This window comes from Portunus trituberculatus, chromosome 17, assembly GCF_017591435.1.
Source record: "Portunus trituberculatus isolate SZX2019 chromosome 17, ASM1759143v1, whole genome shotgun sequence".
NCBI classification, from domain to species: Eukaryota; Metazoa; Arthropoda; class Malacostraca; order Decapoda; family Portunidae; genus Portunus; species Portunus trituberculatus.
In genome coordinates, this window is record NC_059271.1 from 5681566 (window position 1) to 5706500 (window position 24935).

The following is a 24935-nucleotide window of genomic DNA, read 5'->3' on the forward strand; positions in this document are numbered from 1 at the left end:
CACAAAATACATATTTTTTTTTCATCTCACGGTCTCAAGCAGACATTACCATCATCATGATGAACCTTATTTCTATTATGAAAATAGTTGTTGAGTCTTAATCTGATTTAAAGGAATTGGAATTTGTGATATGTACAAAAGATATTGAAAAATGGATCCAAAATATTTATCTCTCAGATTTTCATGAATTTGAAATTGGGTCTGAAGGTTTTATTTAAAATAAGTTTTAACAAAATAATTATGAAGTATTCTTACACCTATGAATAATTAATAGATGAAATGCAAAATTGCTCACTTAAGTAACATTCACAGAAAAAAAAAACATTGGTTCAGTTCCTCTTATACTATAGGAATTTTATGTTCTGAAAATTGGTAAGATTACAAAGAAATTATGCCCATGTGGTGACAATTTGGGGATATCCTGTGTTAACTTATGGAACAGAGGCTCACAGGAAGTCTTATCAAAGTGTGGCTTTGTTTTGTCTTGATGCTCAGTCATACACTATTATGTTGAAGTGTGAACAGCTATAAGGTGTTCATACCTATAATAAGTGAAGATGTATAGCAGGAAACAACAAAATGAGGTACGTATATACATCTCTAATATAAAAACATGACAGGACTAGAAATAAGATCATGCTGGGCATGTTAAAAAATTAGGCAGCAGATGAAGAGAACAAAGTGTGTTTAGATTGTAGAAATGTGTTGAGGAATGGAAAGGATAAGACTGGTATAAGTGAAGGAGGGAGAAGTATTAGATGTGGGAGACTTATAATGAAAATTGTAGTTAGATAGTGACAGAGAGTCCAATGATGTATAAGGTTTTTAAGTCTTCAAGGAAGCTGCATGATCATGGAGACCAATAATTGTAAATTGGGAAGGATCTGAGCAAGTAGAAGAAAAAAAAATTGCTTAAGAGATTTAGAGAGGTAATTAATTCTAAGATTGAGAACAAGAATCAAGTGATCAAGACAGAAAATCTCTACAGATTTTGCAATACACAGCTGAGACATTAGAAAGGATCAGAACAGATACAAAGATCTGAATCAATCTCTCTCTCTCTCTCTCTCTCTCTCTCTCTCTCTCTCTCTCTCTCTCTCTCTCTCTCTCTCTCTCTCTCTCTCTCTCTCTCTCTCTCTCTCTCTCTCTCTCTCTTTGTGTGTGTGTGTTCTGTTCCCAAGAACTCAAGAACTTCCTCCAGGTATATTCTTATTGCATTCTTTCTTAACACATTCTTATATTCCCATTCTCCTTTCTATCCTTTCTCTTATATATTCAAATTATGTTTTTGTTCTATTACTGGAGATCTGGAGAGAGAGAGAGAGAGAGAGAGAGAGAGAGAGAGAGAGAGAGAGAGAGAGAGAGAGAGAGAGAGTGAGTTGGATCTTACCATACCTCCTAAACTATCTTCCTAGAATTTCTTCTTGAGAGTGCTTGAAAAAAAAAAAAAAAAAATTGTAACAATGTAACATGTTTGTTACATTCCAGTCAGCTAATTATCTGTGGGTAACCTTACAAAATTGTGAAACATGAATTAACACTTGTATGAAAGACAGACAACAGTTGTATAAAATCCTGAGATACAATTTGGTGAGTCTATGTATGTTGTGAGAAAATCTTTGTTAAAAAAAACTTTAAGATAAACAAAAAAAGTAAAACAAATTGAAAATAAAAAGCAACAAGTGAAGGCTTACTGTATGCTGGACTAATGTTATATGTTCACGGCTAGTCTTTACCATGAAAAAAAAAAAAAAGTGTACTTTTTTTTCACTGGGACACAATGGAGCTCATAGCACTTGATAATTAATGTTTTGTTCTACACAAAGATGAGGAAGCGAAGTTTACACGAGCCTTTCTTTAGTCAAGAATACTTGGCTGGGGAAAGGTCAGTACGGAGACACACAGTGAGTGTGCCTAACTCTCTGGAGGGTAAGTTGTATAATTTAGCAAGTCTGATTACTCCCTGCTTTCTGTAGAATAGTGGAGCTTGCAGATGCTTGGTCTTAAATGTGCTTAGAATATTTTAGTGGTCTGTGAGTTGTCAGATACTCTGGCCTCAGTTTTGATGTCTATATAAAACTTTATATTACTTTAAGAATCAGGGACCTGCAAATACATGGTTATAATTTCCCACCTGATTTGCCTGCTTCACATTTGCTCAAATACACAAGGTGTGTCTTTGGATCATAAACATGATCTTAAACTTTCTCTCCTCTTCTGCCTGCCACAATTTATGGAAATACATAAGGTGTGCCCTGGGATGTCTTTGATTACTTTTTCCTACTGGCTAATGTGACCCACCCCTCCTTTCTTAAGTTTCCTATGCCCTCCTCATGGTCCTCTCTTGGTGTGACCCAGACAGGTAGTGGTGGTGGTGGTGGTGGTGGTGTTGCACTATGATTAATGCTTTGGGGTGTTCACTTAAAGGGATTGGTGTTTGATAACCTCTTCCAAATATTGTATACTACCTGCACTTGTCCTATGAAGCGGTTCATTGGTTTGGGTGAATGATGGATTGATTGACCAGTTCATTTAGGCTAAACAGATTTGATTTAGAAGTGACTTTGGTGAAAAGTGATAAAATTCTGTGATGCTGTTTTCAGGTACTCTTTTACCTTGCCATAAAATTTAGTTTCTCTCTCTCTCTCTCTCTCTCTCTCTCTCTCTCTCTCTCTCTCTCTCTCTCTCTCTCTCTCTCTCTTCTATGCAAGAGGGAATGCTGCCAAGGGCAACAAAATGTCAGAAAAAAATGCCCATTGAAACTGCAGGTTCCCTAAGAGGTCAAAAGAATCATCCAAAAGCAAGGGACAAATGTCTCAACACCTTTCTCTTAAAAGAAGTTAAGTCATAAGAAGATGGAAATACAAAAGCAGGTAGAGAGTTCCAGAGTTTACCAGTGAAAGGTATAAATGATTGAGAGTACTGGTTTAGTTAACTTTTGTATTAGAGGGTTGGACAAAATAGGGATGAAAGGAAAAAGAAAGCCTTGTGCAGCGAGGCTGCAGGAGGAGGAGAGGCATGTAGTTAGCAAGATCAGCAGAGCAGTTAGCATGAATATAGCAATAAAAGATAGAAAGAGCTACAATATTTTGGCAGTGAGAAAGAGGTTGAAGACAGTCAGTCAGAGGAGGGGAGTTGATGAGACAAAAAGCTTTTGATTCCACCTTATCTAATAAAGCTGTATGAGTGGAAGCCCCCCAAACATGCGAAGAGTACTCCATACAAGGATGGATAAGGCCCTTGTACAGAGTTAGCAGTTGGAGGGGCAAGAAAAACTGGCGGAGACGCCTCAGAACGCCTAACTTCATAGAAGCTGTTTTAGCAAGAGATGAGATGTGAAGTTTCCAGTTAAGATTATGAGTAAAGGACAGACCGAGGATATTCAGTGTGGAAGAGGGAGACAGTTGAGTGTCATTGAAGAAGAGGGATAGTTGTCTGGAAGGTTGTGTCGAGTTGATAGATGCAGGAATTGAGTTTATGAAGCATTGAAAACTACGAAGTTTTTTTCTGCCCCAATAAGAAATCTTAGAAAGATCAGACGTCAAGCGTTCTGTGGCGTCTCTGCGTGATCTGCTGACTTCCTGAAGGGCTGGACGTCTAAGAAAGGACGTGGAAAGATATAGGGTTGTATCAGCGTAGGAGCAGATAGTGCAAGAAGGTTGGTTAAGGTCATTAATGAATAATAGAAAGAGAGTGGGTGATAGGACAGAACCCTGAGGAACACCACTGTTAATAGATTTAAGAGAAGAACAGTGGCCGTCTACCACGGCTGCAATAGAATGGTTGGAAAGGAAACTTGAGATAAAGTTGCAGAGAGAAGGATAGAAACCGTAGGAAGACAGTTTTGAAATCAAAGCTTTGTGCCAGACTCTATCAAAAGCTTTTGATATGTCTAACATGACAGCAAAAGTTTCACCGAAATCTCTAAAAGAGGATGACCAAGACTCAGTAAGGAAAGCCAGAAGATCACCAGTAGAGCGACCTTGACGGAAGCCATACTGGCGATCAGATAGAAGATTGTGAAGTGACAGATGTTTAAGAATCTTATTGAGGATAGATTAAAAAACTTTAGACAAGCAAGAGATTAAAGCTATAGGACGGTAGTTTGAGGGATTAGAACGGTCACCCTTTTTAGGAACAGGCTGAATGTAGGCAAACTTCCAGCAAGAAGGAAAGGTAGAAGTCGATAGACATAGTTGAAAGAGTTTGGCCAGGCAAGGTGCAAGCACAGAAGCACAGTTTTTGAGAACAATAGGAGGGACCCCATCAGGTCCATAAGCCTTCCGAGGGTTTAGGCCAGCAAGGGCATGGAAAACATCATTACGAAGAATTTTAATTGTAGACATGAAATAGTCAGAGGGAGGAGGAGAGGAGGACAAGCCCAGAATCATCCAAGGTGGAGTTGTTAGCAAAGGTTTGAGAGAAGAGTTCAGCTTTAGAGACAGAAGAGATGGCAGTGGTGCCATCAGGATGAAATAAAGGAGGAAAGATGAAGAAGTAAAGTTATTGGAGATGTTTTGGCCAGATGCCAGAAGTCACGAGGGAGTTTGAGTTTGAAAGATTTTGACATTTTCTATTTATGAAAGAGTGTTTGGCAAGTTGAAGAACAGACTTGGCATGATTCTGGGCAGAAATATAAAGTGCATGAGATTCAGGAGATGGAAGGCTCAAGTACCTTTTGTGGGCAACCTCTCTATCATGTATAGCACGAGAACAGACTGAGTTAAACCAAGGTTTAGAAGGTTTAGGTTGAGAAAAAGAATGAGGAATGTACGCCTCCATGCCAGACACTATCACCTCTGTTATGCGTTCAGCACAAAGAGATGGGTCTCTGACACAGAAGCAGTAATCATTCCATGGAAAATCAGCATAATACCTCCTCAGGTCCCCCAACTGGCAGAGGCAAAACGCCAGAGGCACCTCCGCTTTGGGGATCCTGAGGAGGGATTGGAGAAATAGGACAAGATACAGAAATGAGATTGTGATCGGAGGAGCCCAACGGAGAAGATAGGGTAACAGCATAAGCAGAAGGATTAGAGGTGAGGAAAAGATCAAGAATGTTGGGCGTATCTCCAAGACGGTCAGGAATACGAGTAGGGTGTTGCACCAGTTGCTCTAGGTCATGGAAGATAGCAAAGTTGAAGGCTAGTTCACCAGGATGGTCAGTTAAGGGAGAGGAAAGCCAAAGCTGGTGGTGAGCATTGAAATCTCCAAGGATGGAGATCTCTGCGATAGGGTAGAGGGACAGAATGTGCTCCACTTTGGAAGTTAAATAGTCAAAGAATATACTCTAGTCAGAGAGTTAGGAGAGAGAGATAGACAGACAGATAAATTTAGTTTGAGAATGACTATTTAGTCTAAGCCAAATGGTGCAGAATTCGGAAGATTCAAGAGTGTGGGCATGAGAGCAAGTTAGGTTGTTGTGCACATAGATGCAACATCTAGCTTATGAGGATAGAGAAAGTAGGAGGGAACAGAAAAGGGACTACTGTCGGTTGCCTCAGACAGCTGTATTTCAGTGAGGAAAAGAAGAGGTTTAGTAGAGGAGAGGTGGTGTTCTACAGATTGAAAATTAGATCTAAGACCACGAATGTTGCAGAAGTTAATGAAGAAAAAGTTGAGGGAGGTGGCAAGACATTTTAGATCGCCACCAAGAAAGCAGTTCGACCTGGGGTTATTTTTGGTCCCCTCCCCAGAAGGGGACTCCAAGGCTAGATTTAGAATTGCCATTTTGAATTTTAAGGTTTAAGTGAAGGGTGTGTTTGTGTGGGGGGGGTGGGGGGGGGGGGTGGGGGTGCACAAGTGCATGTAGTTTTGTGTGAAGAAAGAGAGTTGTCTTTAGAGGGTAGGCTGTGACTGCTCCCTTGAGTTGTGAGACAAAGGGAAACCTTCAGCGAGATCACAACTAGCTTTAATGGAAGGCTTACAGCATTCCCTGAACTAGTGCTATTAGACCTAGCTGGGAGTAAATTATCATTTCATTAGGTGTCTACTACCTCATCCTTTACATTAGTTTGTCATCTCTCATTATCTTCACTACAGAAAGAATTGAGCTCCTATGTGCTCAATACAGTAGTAAAAATTGACCTATGAATACATTCAATAGCTTTTTCTTATTTTCTTGTACTTTGTCATACATTCCTGTATCATTATGACCATATGGATATATTCTAGCTTGATCAAGCTGGATATCTCTAAATTTTAATGTTTATTCTCACCCAGTGTTATTTTAGCATATCTAATGATTTATAAATCTAGATTGTTGTCAAGGCATTCTGCAATGTAAATGCCAGTTTGGACAAGAAACTTGTAAGAAAAGTAATATGCACTGTAGCTTATAAGAGCCAAGACAATTCTGGCTGCAATTGATGCATTCCTTTGGTTGAGCAGAGTATATTCAAGTGTCAGATTTATGATTAATTGGTTGTCTTCTACTACATAGTTCATAGAAAAGACAACTTTGCTTTGAGTAGTTTCTCAATGAAAGAGTTTATTATAATTTTTTGTGCTATGTACTTTAGACTTCATGTGCACATTTTTTTTTAGTTTACTTTTATTTTATGTATTATTACTATTTTATTCTTTTAGTAATGGTGGAATGATTCTTTAAGATTAGATGAATTTATTGTGATTCTCATATGAAAGTAGTATATAATTGAAGGACTAATACTGAACTGCATAAAACTTGTGTGATACAGTGAGCTAAGTTATGCTACTCTTGAACCATTGGATAGGAGGCAACTCAGATAGTGTTATGCTTTAGCTGTATCCCTGGTTCCTATTTTTAAGGACTTTTGAAAAAGATGGTCTTGGTAGGGCTCTACAGGACAGGACAGCTTGCCGGATAATTTTTATCTTGATGGACTTTTTGATGTACTTCTTTCATATGAAATGAACCAAGGTGTCTAATTTCTTTTGGCACACTCAGAATTCGGTGTTAAGACCTCTAGGTAATCTATAATGCAGCTTTCTATTTACAGGTATGAGATTTAAAGTACAAGTTGTGAACTTTGAAATTTTTTAAAGTATTTTCAGATATCTACATATTTCTTGAAATTTTTTTGAACAATTTATATATATATATATATATATATATATATATATATATATATATATATATATATATATATATATATATATATATATATATATATATATATATATATATATATATATATATATATATATATATATATATATATATATATATATATATATATATATATATATATATATATATATATATATATATATATATATATATATATATATATATATATATATATATATATATATATATATATATATATATATATATATATATATATATATATATATATATATATATATATATATATATATATATATATATATATATATATATATATATATATATATATATATATATATATATATATATACAGTCGGCACCACGGGTATTGGCGCGAAAAATGTTCGCCAATACCCGTGACAAATTATTAAGGACCCCCATTTTACACCTAAGAAAACCGACACTGGTATTGGCGCGAAAGCACATGGTAGAGTAGGCTGAGTTTAAGATCCTCGTGCAGACAATAAAGATCTCAATTGCCTATAGAATAACTCAGTTGCTTTTTGTGATTAGTCGTGACTGCATCAATTGTTTTTTTTCCGCTCTGACGTGCTGTGTTTTTTGTGGGATTTTTTTAATAATGCCATGAGGCCCAGAGCTCACAAGGGAGAAAATTGCAGCAATAAGCTCACTTTATAAGACAGGAAAGTCTAACAAGGATATATCAATCCAGACCAGAGTATCGTTGCGCAGTGTCCAGAGATGGACAAAGAAATGCAAGACAGCGGGAGGTGATTATCCCCATTCCAAGTCAAGAGGACTGGACCAGCTAAAAGACATCAAAAGGACTCTGAAGGTTATCCAAAGACAGGTGGAAGCTAAACCAAGGATAACAGCTAAAGAATTGAAAGAAAAAAATCCAAAACTCCTGCAAGATGTGTCTGTTAGGACAATACAACGCCGCCTCAAGGACGATTTGTCTTATGAGCATCGGGCACCACGACGCAAACCTCTTCTGATGGAGAAACAGAAACACAATCGTGTGAAATTTTGTAAGAAATATCTAAATTGGGACAATGAAAAGTGGAAGAAGGTTTTGTGGACCGATGAGGCTACATTTAATGTTACTGGGAACCGAGGAGGTAAGGTTAGGCTCCGTCTGGGTGCGGACCCGTACCATCCCAAGTACACACAGGGGACAGTCAAGCACCCTGATAGTGTCATGGTATGGGGTGCATTTGGGTACTATGGTGTGGGCAAGCTGGTTATATTACCTAAAAACACAACAGTGAACAAGGAATCATATTTGGAACTGTTGTGTGACCATCTTGAGGACTGCTTTGATGCCTGTAAGAGTGAGGTGTTCATGCAGGATGGTGCCCTGCACACACAGCAAAACTAATCAAAGAATGGCTTGAATTTGTAGGAGTGGATTACATAAACGATTGGCCTGGTAATAGTCCAGATTTCAATCCAATTGAAAATGTGTGGGGACTAATAAAACGAAGACTACGAGGACGTAACACAGCAACTGTGGAAAAGCTTGTGAAGGAGATTAAGGACATTTGGGACAACTTAGAACCCTCAATGCTCCAAAGACTGGCTGAATCTGTTCCTCGAGGCCTTGAGAGCTGTCTGAAAAGGAAAGGACTCCCCACAAAGTATTAGAGGCTGGTAGGTTCTACATACATGTTAGTATTGCACTTGTTTTAGTGCTACAGATGAAAAAAAAAACATCGCGCCAATACCCGTGGTGCCGACTGTATATATATATATATATATATATATATATATATATATATATATATATATATATATATATATATATATATATATATATATATTAGGTGCCTCATTGTTACATGGATTGTTCAAGCAAGGGACAATTCATTGTGTACAATGTTTGGTGCTAGGAATTGTACATCAAGCCTGATTTTTTTTTTAGTTAAGAAACAAGTTGCAAGCTTAACTAGCTATGACTGCCATGGTTTCTGCTTCAGTGTAATGAAATGGTATAGATAACAATTTCAAAAGTGCCAGTGGAAGGAATAAGAGAGACTCACTGCTTCAGCTTGCTCAGCACTTAAAGTGTTATTTCCTGCTTAGAGGAAACAATTCTGATATTTCAAATATATGAGCAGTGAGAGAGTTGACAGCAGATATCATGAGGGTGGTGGTTACTGTATTAACTATAACATGGAAATGTATATCTCATGTCTGTGAAGGTGGTTTTTGTTGTTTATTTGGTGTGCATTTGATATGTTAATAATCTAGTTAGATTTGACCACTGGGCATAATAATTTACATGCATTAATGCTTAGAATTCTAATAATATTGTGGGTGTGTTTGTATGTGTGTGTGTGTGTGTGTGTGTGTGTGTGTGTGTGTGTGTGTGTGTGTTTGTGCAAGCGTGTGTGTGTGTGTGTGTGTGTGTTTGTGCAAGTGTGTGCTTGTGTGCGTACATGCATGTGTGCATATGCTACAATTACCATAATGAGGTCATGTGATCGTATTCCATGATCAATTTTGTGGTATTCACAAACACCTTTGTCAAGATAAGTTTTATGTGTGTTTATGCACCATGTTGTAAAAAGTGCTTGTACTTGCATGAGATGTTCAAATTATTTAGAGGAGGGTTTAAGAAAATATATTAATTGTATGATAAATACCATAGAACCAAAGCCATGCTGCTTGCTGGAAAAAGGAAGCTTTGCAGTTTAAAAGTAATGAAGCCAAGTTAACCTATATTAACTAAGCAATATTTGGCCACTTTACCAATGCTCTAACATGGTCTGCTTGTTTTGTTTTTCATGATTGTGCTGTTCCTCTATTTTGTTCTATTTTATTTTATTTTATTTATTTATTTATTTTTTTTTTACCTTGCTGTGTTTCCCATTTCATTGTTTTTCTTTACCAATTTGATGTCCTTGTGTACCATATTGAACATATTACATTCATAATATTCCATACTATGTGTGTAGTATTTTGTATACAACCTTCCTCCTACCTCATATATTTATTGTAAACTTCATTAACATCCCTTTGAACACCAGAATCCTTACTTGTAAAATGGATCTTCTTGGAATTACACTCATCTGCAGTGTGAGTATGAACCAGCAATAGAAAGACTGATCTCTTTGCTCCTCAATGCCAGGTGGTGGTGGGGACTATCCAAATTTAGGACTAGGAAGACCACGGCCATTCCCTCTCCCCATGTACAACGATCCAACGGCAGAGATAATGGACAACTTGAGCCTTAGAGCTCAACCCAGCCTGGCATCCACAGCCACAGTTGAAGTGGACTTCTTGATGCCCAATAGCATCATAATACAGCACAAAGTGAGCACTAGTGCCTCACTGGAAGAGATTAAAGAGGTGAGATGTGAGACCTACACACACACACACACACACACACACACACACACACACACACACACACACACACACACACACACACACACACACACACACACACACACACACACACACACACAATATGCCAGTCGAAGCACAAGATCGCATAGTAAGAAGCTTAGGAAGGGAAGATGTGTAAGAGATATTAAAAAGTATAGTTTCCTGCAAAGATGTATTGAGACGTGGAACAGTTTGAATGAAGAAGTAGTGTCAGCAATGAGTGTGCATACTTTTAAAGTAAGATTGGATAAGTGTAAATATGGAGACGGGGCCACATGAGCATAAAGCTCAGGCCCTGTAAAACCACAACTAGGTAAAATACAACTAGGTAAATAAATACACACACATGGAGACAGGTAAACCCCGCTCAAACCCTGTAATATAGAACTAGGTAAACACACACACACACACACACACACACACACACACACACACACACACACACACACACGCACGCACGCACGCACATGTGCGCGCGCTCTCTCTCACACACACACACACGCACGCACGCACACGTGCGCGCGCTCTCACACACACACACACACACACACACACACACACACACACACACACACACACACACACACACACGCACGCACGCACGCACGCACGCTCACGTGCGCGCGCTCTCTCACACACACACACACACACACACACACACACACACACACACACACACACACACACACACACAAATAAAAATATTCAGATGTTATATGGTTACCACATTAGAATTAGAAATAATATATATACTGTATATATAATGCCCTATCCACTCCTATGCTGATGATACCACCCTGCATTATTCAACAGCGTTCAACAGACGCCCAACCCAACAACAATTAAATGACTCAAGGCGAGATGCTATAGGACGCCTAACTTCTGATCTTTCACTTGTTTCTGATTGGGGCAGAGAAAACCTGGTTTTGTTCAATGCCTCAAAAACTCAATTTCTACAACTATCTACTTGACATAACCTTCCAGACAACTATCCTCTCTTCTTCAATAACACTCAACTTCCCTCTCCTCTACATTAAACACACTCGGTCTATCCTTCACTAAAAATCTAAACTGGAAATTTCACATCTCTACTCTTGCTAAATCAGCTTCCAAGAAGTTAGGTGTCCTATGGCGTCTTCGTCCATTTTCTCTCCCTCCCAGCTGCTTGCTCTGTACAAGGGCCTTATCCGCCCGTGTATGGAGTATGGCTCTCATGTCTGGGGGATCCACACACAGCTTTACTAAACAAGGTGGAATCTAAAGCTTTTCGTCTTATCAACTCTTCTCCTCTAACTGACTGTCTTGATTCTTTAAGTCACCGCCGCAATGTTGCATCTTTATCTGTCTTCTACCGCTGTTTTCATGCTGTCTGCTCTTCTGAACTTGCTAACTGCATGCCTTCCCCTCCTGCGGCCTCGCTGCACAAGACTCTCTACTTCTTCTCATCCCTATTCTGTCCATCTTCCTAATGCAAGAGTTAACCAGTATCTTCACTCCTTCATTCCCTACACTGGTAAACTCTGGAACTCTCTACCTGTGTCTGTATTTCCACCTGCCTATGACTTAAACTCTTTCAAAGAGGAGTGTCAAGACACCTCTTACGTTAACTGGACCCTCCTTTTAGATTTTTTTGTTTTTTCTCTTTCTACTTTCCTCTTAACAGGGCCTGGCAACCAGCGGGATTTTTTTTTTCCAACACTTTGTTTGCCCTTGGCCAGTGCCCTTGTAATGTAAAAAAAAAAAAAAAAAAAAATATATATATATATATATATATATATATATATATATATATATATATATATATATACTGTCAACCCTCGGCTATCGCGTTTTATTGCTATCGTGCATCCATGAAAAGCTGCTAAAATTTCATTATCGCGACCTCAGATGCCTGCTATCGCGTGCCCCGCCCTGACGTCATGGAATATCTGAGCACTCATTGGCCAAAACCGCCTTCCCGCCAAGATCAATTCGGCTATCGCGTTTTCGGCTATGGCGCGGCTATTTCGGTCCCAATTGGGCGCGATAGCCGAGGGTTAAGTGTATGTATATATATATATATATATATATATATATATATATATATATATATATATATATATATACATATATACACATATACACAGTCATACCTCGCCCAACACGACAGTTACGTTCCTGAGCTCGTTGTGCACGGCAAGATTCGTGTTGGACATTAGTCCCTATGGGAAAATAGGGGTTATGTTCCCAGATCCTCCAAAAAAACACTTTTTTTTTTTTACCATAAAGACTGAAAAAAAAAAGACAATAAATGAAGTACCAAAAACACATTTTATTTAACTACAGTACTATAGTCTGTTCACTTTAGTCTGAGCCGTGAAGCCGAGCCTCATTTGAAAGGAGGCCGCTGATTGGCTGGCCCCCTCTCTCACTCACGTTGTGTTGAAAGGCTGCGTCATGAATGGTTTGTGGTACATGCTTTTGTTTTATTCGTTATATCTCATCTTATACACATAACAGACAGTTTCTGTTGGTACCGTTACACTTAACAGTAAATGCAGAAGCGTTGATACTCGGGGAAAAACAATTAATAAGCAACTATAAAGAAGTTTTAGCGAGTTGAAGTGGAAAACTTTTCGCGACATCTTTATAACACGGTTTACTTATCATCATATCCTTTGGATATATTTAAAGGAATGCTGTTATAAATGATTGCATTTCATAAAAGAATGTCTCCTGAACGGTATGCAACTTCCAAATTATAGTTAAAAGATAATGTAAGCGAATTACATAATTATTTATGAGACGGTGTCACTCGCGGTGACGGGCAAGTGATGGTGGGCAGCACGACCAGGAGGTGAGGATGGAGGTAAGGTGAGAGCTGATTGGCTGGCACGCTCCCCACTCACTGTGTTGAGAGGCTGTGTACTGACGGCTCTTGTGGTACATGTTTATGTTTTATTCCTTATATCTTGTCTCATGCACATGACAGATAATTTCTGTTGGTACCTTTAGCCTGAGCAGTGAATGTGGAACTTTCGATACTCAAGGAAAAAATAGCAATATGCAACAATAAAGAAGTTTTGACGAGTTGAAGTGAAGGCTGCATTGCGATAGCTTTATAACACAGTTTATTTATCATAATTTTCTGTGTATATATTATAAGGAATGCTGCTTTAAACTATTGCATTTCATCAAGGGATGTCTCCTGAAGGTAATACAACTATCTAATTATAGTTAGAAGATAATGTAAGCGAAATAGAGTGTTATTTATGGGAAAATATGACTCGCGAGGAAGGGCACGGAGGAGTGGTCGCGGTGGGAGCGTAATCCAGTTATAACTAGATCAAGGTGAACCAGCAGTGTGTCTTCACTGGCGGCACTCCTCCACGCCCTTCCTCGTGAGTCATACTTTCCCATAAATAATTCTCTATTTCGCTTACATTATCTTTTAACTATAATTTGGAAGTTGCATACTGTTCAGGAGACATTCTTTTATGAAATGCAATCATTTATAACAGTATTCCTTCAAATATATCCAAAGGATATGATGATAAGTAAACCGTGTTATAAAGATGTTGCAAAAAGTTTTCCACTTTAACTTGCTAAAACATCATTATAGTTGCCTATTAATTGTTTTTCCCTGAGTATCAAAGCTTCTGCATTTACTGTTAAATGTAACGGTACCAACAGAAACTGTCTGTTATGTGTATAAGATGAGATATAACAAATAAAACAAAAGCATGTACCACAAAGCATTCATGACGCAGCATTTCAACACAACGTGAGTGAGAGAGGGGGCCAGCCAATCAGCGGCCTCCTTTCAAATGAGGCTCGGCTTCACGGCTCAGACTAAAGTGAACAGACTATAATACAGTAATACTCTGCTTAACGAACAGGATAGGGGATGTCAAAGCAGTTCGTAGAGCGGAAATTCGTTAAGCGGATGTAATTTTCCCATAGGAAATAATGGAAATAGGGGGGGATGCATTCTGGGCTGGTCCCCAACATACCACATGGGTAAAAAAATATATATATATATATATATATATATATATATATATATATATATATATATATATATATATATATATATATATATATTAGCTTTTCACAAGCCTTCCCCCAAGAAAGGATTGTTTTGTAATGCATAAAGTGAAATCTTACATGGAATACCAAAAAATAAAGCAGAGATGATGAGATCGGCCACAGACGGCGGAGACTCCGGCGACTTGGCCGCTTCTTCTTCTTCTTGTGATCTTTTAAGCTTGGCATGTTTTCATTCACCACAATATTACATTTGTTTTCACTCCTCTATTGCCTGCTATAATGGATATCATATCTTAGTATTCATATACGCTCATGCCATGAGGATAACCTGGACTCCGTGGCAGTGAGTGATAGTGAATTACTAATGAAATACTGCGATATTTCATTAGTAATTCACTATCACTCACTGCCATGGAATCGAGGTTATCCTCATGGCATGAGTGTATATGAATACTAAGATATGATATTCATTACAGCAGGTAATGGAAACAAATGTAATATTGTGGTGAAAGAAAACACGCCAAGCTAAAAAGGTCACAAGAAGAAGAAGAAGCAGCCAAGTCACCGGAGTCTCTGCCGTCTGTGGCCGATCTCATCATCTCTGCCTTATTTTTTGGTAATCCATGTAAGATTTCACTTTATGCATTACAAAACAATCCTTTCTTAGGGGCAAGGCTTGTGAAAAGCTAATAGAAATGTTGTTTTGTGAACATATATGCATATATAAGACAGTAACACAGGACCAGCGGAAGATTCAAATGGAGACCAAATCGTGCAATCGTGAGTCAAAGTCGTGCTCGGCGAAATATGGTATATTTTACCGATTCGTGTAAACGCGAGATTCGTATTCGGCGAATTCGTGTTTGGCGAGGTATGACTGTATATATATATATATATATATATATATATATATATATATATATATATATATATATATATATATGTATATATGTATGGAAGAATAGAAAGAATATAGAAAGGATACAAGGAACAACAATCAAGGTGATTCTATGCTTGAGTGATGTATTTTTATGTTATAGTAATTATTTTTAACTTTGTTTAAATGTTTTGACTAGGTTTCTTTACCCTCAGGAACTATGGGAGCGTGCCAGAGAGCTTCCTCTGTTTGGTATGCTGCACGACCTCAACTCTTACCACTTTGTGTGCATCAATCCCCAATCAGAAAACCTTGAGTTGATGGATGAAAGAAAATGCTTACAGGACATTAACTTGTTCCCATACATGTTCATATTCAAGGTGGTGGAGAGGAAAGGCAATGAAACTGAAAAATGTCTTAACCTTGAAATTGGTCAACTAATTGGAAAAGGTAAAGTTGATGGTGGATGTTTTGACTTAAAAAGTATTTTTTTTTATGGTTGTGGCGACGGGTAAAGACAAAAATATGAATGGATGATTTTTGTATGGTTGAGTTTAGATTTTGTTTGATATTTATTTTTTTCAAGTGATAATTTACTTTTTTTTTCAGATCTCCAAAAGTTTGATGCCCTAAAGAATCCAGAAGTGAATGAGTTTCGAGGGAAGATGAAGGCTCTCTGTGATGAGGTGGTGGCATCAAGAAATAAATTAACGTGGTATGAGCGGGTAAGGAAGATCACACTTGTTCCTTCCTATTACACAGTTAACAGTGAGATATATGACTTCATAACCAAATTATGATACTTTCCATGGCCTTGGACATTGTGTATATTTGCATATAACAATTAATGATAATTAATATTAATCCAAAAGATATAAGAAAGTGAACAGAGAACAAAATATACTAGCTGTTTTGCAGTTGTAGTGTATTTATTCATGAGTTGGCAGAGCACATCCTCCTAACCATATTCTTGAAAATGGAAAAAGGAACATTTGTGGAAGCAAAAAATATTGATGTTTATGGATGTGTATATAGCATTTAATATATCATAGCTTACAACTTTGTTTTGCTTGATCAGGTGCAGTACCAGTATCCGGCACGTATAGCAACCAACCCTCAACTGGCCAGTTATATCACAGACAGACTTCAGGAGGACCAGCTGTTGTTGTCAGTCCAGTTTGATCCTTCCATGGAAGTGAGTGTCAGGCTGCATCAAGTTTTTCATCTAGAGTTGATTGTCTTGCCAGCTTCAATGTACTTAAGGTTCATGATTCATCAGTTCAACATGGAAACAAGATATCCATGCTTTCAGTATTTGCATCCACTTTTCATGACTTTTGTATTATAGTTCCTATTGATTTAGAAACAGTACTCTACCCCTTCCCATCCCCACATACACACATATTTAAATGGAAAATGCTATCACATCTGATATGATAATAAATAAAGGTTAGGTTGAGTATACATGCTACAGCTGTACATGGCCCTAGTGGTCATCTTTATCACATTGTCCTTTGGGTTTGTTGTGGATGGCATCCCTCTGTGTAGAATTATGCTTGATACATATCTTTAAGTTACATGCATCTGAAAAGCCTTTCTGCTTGTTTGTTCAAATGTGCTTTTCATCTTTTCCAGGGGCAGCCCACATACACATTTCGTGTCTCATTTGATATGAGAACGAGGGAACTTCTAGACCTTGCTTTGGCTAAACTGTCAGTGACTTTTGTAATGGATCAGCCGGCTGAAAACTATGTATTAAAGGTTAGTGGAGTAAACACCTGTTAAATACAATGCCGTATCCTACTATTGATTTTCTTGGCATTAAGATTCCCTTCAAGTTGATTGAGATAGCTAAACCTTCAGAGATTAAAATTTTGTGTGCTTTACATTAAACAAGATATTTAGGTCTTATTGAGATTCTACAGAACTGCCCTGCAACAGTTGTGTATACTGAACAGCTGATTTATCATCTTTATTGTCTTAAAGGTAAAACTTACGTTTTTGTGCATCAACCTTTGTCACCTGATTGTAGCATGCCAAGCAGGTTACCTCTTACCACATAGCATTAATTTTACCCACGGTGACATTTCAGACGCCAGGTCGGGAAGAATATTTAATAGCAGATGTCCCCTTGTCCCAATATATGTATGTCCGTGAACACGTGTGCCAAGATGATTGTTCCTCAGTGCCTCTAGTCATTGTGCATCGGAAGACAATTCAAGGTAAGTTTTAACAAATTCCTAATGTGATATTTTTTGCTAAATTCTTTGTGACTACCTGACAAAAACAAGGTATATAGAAAGTATAGCTGATACCTGGTGTAGTTAATCCAATTTAGTGATACCAAAATCAAGCACTATGGTTCTGGAGATCTTAAGTTTTCCATTGTAGGTAACACACACACACACACACACACACACACACACACACACACACACACACACACACACACACACACACACACACACACACACACACACACACACACACTCACATACAGCTGGCCGATGATACTGAACACAAGGATATATGGATAAAACGAGATATGAACCTAGAGGAGAGGAAAAGGAGAAAGTGCTAAGAAGTGAAGCTAAGGAAAAAAAAACAAGAAAAGGACGGATATTGAGAAAAAGAATTTTTACTGGAGGGTTCTGGATATGAGACTAAAGAAATGGTACCTACGGAATAAAGAGGTGGTTGTGGAGGAGGCAAGAAATTAAGAGTGACTTACACTAATATAGATGGGTTGTTATCAAGCATGTTGGGGGTTAAGGATTATTTGAAAGAGAAAAAGCTGGATGTAATGTGTATCGTTGAAACAAAACTAAGGGAGCAGATCCATGTTAACTTTAAAGAGGAGGGATATAATAGTTGGAGGAGAGAGAGGAAGGATAAATGAGGAGGAGTGCTAATAATGGTTCGTGATAATATATATGTGGAGGATGTGCAATATGGAGAGGACAAAGTGGAAGTAATGGGAGTAACAATCAAAATAGAGGAATTGAAGAAGAGAAAAATTATAGTTATATATGTGCCAGCTCAGACAAATACATGGGGAAAAGAAGAACATAGAGATATGCAAAGAGAGGTGATTAAGTGCCTAGATAACATGATAAGAAGAGATAGAAGAATACTTTTAGTTGGAGACTAACTGCAAGAAAGAAAACTGGAGAGAGATGGAAGTAATGGATAATGCTGGATAGTAGAGTGAGAAAGTGTTACAGTTGACTATGGTTAATGCAATGAATCAGTGGGTGGAGGAATCAACAAGGTACAGGGGAGAAGAAGAACCATCGTTGCTTGACCTAGTATTAACAAAGAAACCAGAGCCCCCTCCAATCATGCAATACGTTTGTCCAATGGGAAGAAGTGATCATGTGACATTAGAGATGCAAATTTCAGGAGGAAGATAAGTTACAGAGAGGACTATAAAGGAGAGAGATTGAATTACTCAAGAGTGGATTTTGAAAAATTAAGGATCCATTTTGTTAATATTAAGTGGAGAAACAATATGCACGGAAAGACAATACAAGGGAAATATGAAATATTCTTACAGAAATATAATGATGGAGTAAGAAGAATTTGTACCTGTTTATAGAGTTAAGAAAAAAATAAATGCTTGGTACAATGGTAGATACATACAAGGTAAAAAGGCAGAAGATAAAGCTTTGAAGAAACATGAAACAGAGAAATGACTATAACAGAGGGCAATACAAGGATACAAGAAATGAATATATTAGAGTGAGAAGAGAGGAAGAAAGACACTTTGAGGAAGATGTGGTGAATAAAAGCAAAGACAAACCCAAACTTTTGTACAAGTTTATAAATGGCAAAATGAAGAACAAGGAAACAATTAAAAAAAATATTAGATGAGGGAAGGCATACCAAACAGAGAAAGAAATGTGTGAAATAATGAATGAGAGCTTCAAAACAATGTTCACTGCAGAACATTTCACAGAACTTAATAGGAAATTGCATTGCCAAGGATTACAGGAGATTACAGTGCACAAAGAGAATATTGAAGATTATTGGATAAGTTGGATGTCAGAAAAGCAATGGGGCTGATAATGCAAAGCTGCTAAGAGTTATCAAAATCAGAGAGGACTGTCTGCTGTTACAGGAAGATATAAACAAGATCTATGAGTGGAGTAGGAAGTGAAAATTGCAGTTTAATGTCAAGAAATGTCACATAGTGGAACTAGGAAAAAGTAAAAGAAGACTGGTATGGAAGTATTTGATGGTAGAGGAACAAATAATGAAGACTAAAAAGGAAAAAGATCTGGGAGTGGTTATACAAGAAAATCTGAACCCACCAAAAAACACATAAGTAAGATACTATGATCATCATATGAAATGTTGACTAATATTAGAGTGGCATTTTAGTACTTGGACAAAGATATGATGAAAAAAATTATTATGAGCCTGATACATCCAATGGTGAAATATGCAGCAGTGGTGTGGTCGCTGAGCTTGAAAAAGGTTATAAGAAGATTAGATCAGATCCAGAAGATAGCTGCAAAGATGGTGCTGGAACTAAAGGACCTAACAAATGAAGAAAGCCTGAAGGAAATGGGACTGCCAACCTTATAAGATAGAAGAGAAAGAAGAGACCTAATAACATTGTATGAGATAGTTAATGGCATTGAAAAGATAGACAAAGTAGACCTGGTGCTGGTGACAAGAAGCTGGAAGGACAAGAGGACAGAAAAAGCTGGAAGGACAAGAGGACATACAAAGAAGATTAGGAAGAGGCAGTGTGTGAAGGATATTGGAAAATACAGTTTTCCACATAGAACAGTGGAAAAGTGGAATGCTTTGAGTGATGAAATTGTTACTGCACATGCATAACTAAAGAAAAATTAGATAAATGGAGATATGGAGACAGGACACTATGATCCCTGCTTGAACCCTGTACAATACAACTAGGTAAACACACACACACACACACACACACACACACACACACACACACACACACACATACACATTAATGTTAATAATAGATTCTTGCATATATGTAGCATGAATTCATAGAGCCTTGTTTCTTTCTCAGTTGACATTGTAAACTTGTATGGTCCAATAGAAGATCCTGGTGTAAGACACATAAGGAACTCCTTCTCTGGAACAAATCTAACTAGAAAGAAATATGTCTCTTCCTGGTCCATCAATGAAAACTTTCACTTCAGTATTGGAACTGTCAGTAACATGACAGTTTCTGCGGATGACCAAGTTGAGGTAAGTTTTGGTTTGGGAATAGACACTTATGATTTTTATTTATTTATTTTTTATTAATTTATTTAAGAGGGCCAGTGGCCTAGGACAACAAAAATTATGAACAAAAAAGGCCCACTTGTTGCCAGTACCTATACAGATGTCAAAATACATGGTATAAAAACAGGATAAGTGTCTTGAAACTACCCTCTTGTAGGAGTCCAAGTCATAGGAAGGAGGAAATACAGAATGAGGCAAGGAGATCCAAAGTTAACCAGAGAAAGGAATGAATAATTGAGAATACTGGTTAACTTCTGCATTAATAAGATGGGCAGAATAGAGGTGAGAGAAAAGAAACCCTTGCACAGTGAAACTACATGAGGAGGAGAGGCACACTGTTTGCAAGATCAGAAGAATGCAACTTTGCAGAGATGAGATAGAAGCCAAAGACTGTCAGGTAAAGAAAAGGAATTGAAAAGATGAAAAGCTTTTGATTCCACCATGTCTAAAATAGCAGTAGGAGTGGAATCCTCTTAACATGTGAAGCATATTCCTTGCATGGAATGAAAAGGCTCCTGTGCAGTTAACAGCTGAGAGGATGAGGAAAACTGGTGATGATAACTTAGGACACCTAATTTTGTTGAAGCTATTTTAGCTAGAAAGGAGATGTGGGGTTTCCAGTCTAGATTATAAGTAAAGGTTAGTTACACTGAGGATGTTTTGTGTAGGAAGAGAACAATTGAGTAGATATGTAGGAGGAATTCTTCAGCTTTACATATATACAGTCAACCCCATTCTTGGTGAAGCAGCCTTCTTACCATTGTTTTTAACTAAAGCCACTTGTCAACTCAAGAAACTTTAGTAGGTAAATATTGTTGGCCAGAAGTCATGATGATTAAATTAAGTTATACCTCCTATCTCAACCACACTCCATCCCACCTTCCCATCCCTTGTTTCTACATTTGTCATACCTTATGCCCTTTCTCTCTCTCTCTCTCTCTCTCTCTCTCTCTCTCTCTCTCTCTCTCTCTCTCTCTCTCTCTCTCTCTCTCTCTCTCTCTCTCTCTCTCTCTCTCTCTCTCTCTCTCTCTCTCATATGTTCACATTCATGTATACCATTCTCACTCTTACCTCCATCATCCCCAGATGGAGAGGGACAGTCCACTGTCCCACCATACTACACCCGATCCACAGATACCACTGTATGTTTGTGTGTCATATTGACAGGTGATGGTGGAGGCTGGCTTATACCATGGAAGCAGGGCCCTTTGTGAGACCAAGGTGACCCAGGAAGTAACCATCTCAGACGGAAAAGGTGTTTGGGATGAAAACCTCACTCTTCCTATTGCTGTTTGCAACATTCCAAGAAATGCGGCTGTGTCTTGCCATATATGAAGTCAGCCAAAGTGCCAAGGCAACCAAGGCTCGGGCATCAATTGGCAGCAGACCAGTAAGTTTGAGTGAATATATTCTCTGATATCAAATGTTACATGTTCCTATTTTTTTTATCAAAAGTAATTGCATCTTGAATTGCCTAAATTGATAAAATATTGAACTGATTGTGCCATTTACAGACTTGGAAATTTATGGATGAGATTCACTCTTCTCTCCCGTCCCCCAAAAAACAATCACAATCTTTAGGAAACAAATAAAGATCTTGAGATGTTCATTTCATTAATAAAGCATAGTTTTATTACCATCATCCAGATTTTTATGTTCCATTAATGCCTATAATTTCAGGAGCTGTACAAGAACCCTCTGGCTTGGGTGAATACAGCTGTCTTTGACTACAGAAACCAGCTGAAGACTGGTGCAATGTCTCTCTATGCCTGGAAGATCTCTGAGGACCAAATAGGGGAGGCTATGCCCAATCCTTTAGGGACACTGGTGAGCAACCCTGATCATGAACAGGCTGTCACCCTCACCATCATATTTTCTCGTTTTGGCAGTACCTGCAGTATTATGTTTCCCTCCAAAGACAAGATCATCTCTGAAGCCAAGGAAAACCCACAGTGTGATGAGGTGAGCTTATATTTTTTATTTAATTGTTGTGATACATGATATTGACATAAGCATAAAAAAAAAAGTTTGAGTTCCTAGAGAAGCATTTAATCCATAATAACTCTGACCTGAAAAGATAGGTATGTATACTTATATGTATATAGGAAAACATTCACTTCTGACTTATCAAAGTATTCCTTGTTACCGTTACTGACAGTTCTTATATATATAAACAAAATTGAAGGCTGTAAAGTAGGTGAAAAGGGAAATTACGTATATATATATATATATATATATATATATATATATATATATATATATATATATATATATATATATATATATATATAGTGGTGCCTTGGAATACGAGCTTAATCCGTTCAAAATTTTGTTCTTACTCAAAACGTTCTTACTCCAAAACATCGAAATACATGTATTCTTATTGAAGAAATTGTAATTCGTTCCAAACCACCTCCCAAGACCAAAAAAATTCAATTTTTTCACTTAATTTCTTACTTTTAGCATACTATTACTATATATATTACTAATATTATTATGCTACAGTAATATTCCGCTTAACAAACGTTCGTTTAACGAATTTCCGGTTTAACGTACAGGCAACCCCCCGTTTAACGAAGGTTCACACAACGAAATTTCGCTATAACAAAGGTTTCATTTTAATACCATCTGCTCGTTTAACGAACATCAAACTCGCTTTAACGAAGTTTTATCCAGGTAATTTTTTTCCAAATTTGAAAGCCCCACTGTATCATGCAAGCTGACAGGCTTTTGAATACATCAGGAGCTGCTGGTACTAAGGCCTGCCTCAGGAGAAATCCTGAGACACCTATAGAATAAAGATCAAGATCAAGCCTCTCGTGGACAACACAGGCTCTGCCGATACAAAGGCCTGACTCAGAAGAAATTCTGTGTCACCTGTAGCATCAAGATCAAGATCACACGCACCACTCACTGCCCAGTCAAAACATAACAATGTCACCAGCTGCTCATCTTCCTTAGTTCAACTTACCACCAAAACACCCTGCAATGTGGCCTAACATTCCTAAGAAGACCAGGAAGTGTCTTACTCTCCAAGTGAAGCTGGGTATTATTCACAGACAAGAGAGAGGCCAGAAAACTAATAACATTGCTTCCCACCATGGCTTGACTCCATCTACTGTCTACTATTTTCAAGTCAAGATACTCTATTAAGAAGGCTAGTGAGACCTCATCTTCCTTCCAAGCTAAAAGAACCACCAGAACTTGTGACTCTACAATGGATAAAATGGAAAGCCTTGTGGAAATGTGGTACATAAGTTTTGTATGCAGTACCATGATGCGCACTTTGTTTACATTCCACAGGTTGTCGGTTAGTGTATTTCCCGTTTCACTCTCCCTCCCTTCATAAAGTTAAGATCATCAACATTATAAAGTTACGTACATACATACATTAGTGTACATTATAATGATTTAAATTAAACTACCTAAATGTTTAACTTCATAATTTTTACTTTCATTAAACCTGTTACTGTACTATGATGCACTCTCTCTTTGCTTACTCTCAATGGAAGTTCAAATCAGGGGTTATACTTGTTATAATCAGTTCGCTTAACAAAGTGTTTTTTAGGAACGTAACCCCTTCGTTAAATGGGGGTTGCCTGTACTATTATAAAGTTAGACCAAAAGTCCACATAACGTACAACCACATCCGTTTTAGCGAATTTTCTGGGTTTGAATTTGCCGGGTGAGGGACCGAACGCGGTAGCTCTGCTGTGATTGGCTGGCTTCCCGCCTCTGTCTCTAGCGCTCCTGGAGCTGGATCCAAGATTCTTTAACAACATCAGAGCAACCTCTTGCAGCGAAATGGCATCCATGAACGCTTGGAGGAACGGTGACAAGGTTGCTATCAGGTTACTCAGAGGTTGCTGAGAACACCACCTCTGGAGGTGGTGTTACTGTCTTATATATGCATTTATGTTCACAAAACAACATTTCTATTAGCTTTTTACAAACCTTGCCCCCAAGAAAGGATTGTTTTGTAATGCATAAAGTGAAATCTTACATGGAATACCAAAAAATAAAGCAGAGAGGAGATGACCCACAGATGAAGTGGGAGACTCGCGTCCACTCGGCCGCTTCTTCTTCTTCTTGTGACCCTTTTAGCCTGCGTGTTCTTTCCCCATGATATTTGTTTCCACTCCTCTATTGCCTGCTATAATGGATATCATATCTTAGTATTCATATACACTCATGCCACGAGGATAACCTTGACTCCGTGGCAGTGAGTGATAGTGAATTAGTAATGAGATACCGCGGTATTTCATTAATAATTCACTATCACTCACTGCCACG

General features: G+C 37.9%; 1 protein-coding gene across 1 annotated transcript in view; it reads left to right on the forward strand.

Moving 5' to 3' along the window:
- Positions 1 to 313: 313 nt before the first annotated feature.
- LOC123504857 (phosphatidylinositol 4,5-bisphosphate 3-kinase catalytic subunit delta isoform-like) overlaps positions 314 to 24935 on the forward strand; it is a 39661-nt gene continuing 15039 nt past the window's right edge. Inside the window, 12 exon segments of the mRNA XM_045255757.1 lie at positions 314 to 584; positions 1827 to 1929; positions 10206 to 10426; positions 15587 to 15821; positions 15981 to 16096; positions 16450 to 16566; positions 17007 to 17132; positions 17464 to 17593; positions 20425 to 20606; positions 21810 to 21952; positions 21954 to 22032; positions 22323 to 22604. Of these exon segments, the coding sequence (XP_045111692.1) occupies positions 558 to 584; positions 1827 to 1929; positions 10206 to 10426; positions 15587 to 15821; positions 15981 to 16096; positions 16450 to 16566; positions 17007 to 17132; positions 17464 to 17593; positions 20425 to 20606; positions 21810 to 21952; positions 21954 to 22032; positions 22323 to 22604 (1761 nt within the window). The 5' untranslated portion in view covers positions 314 to 557.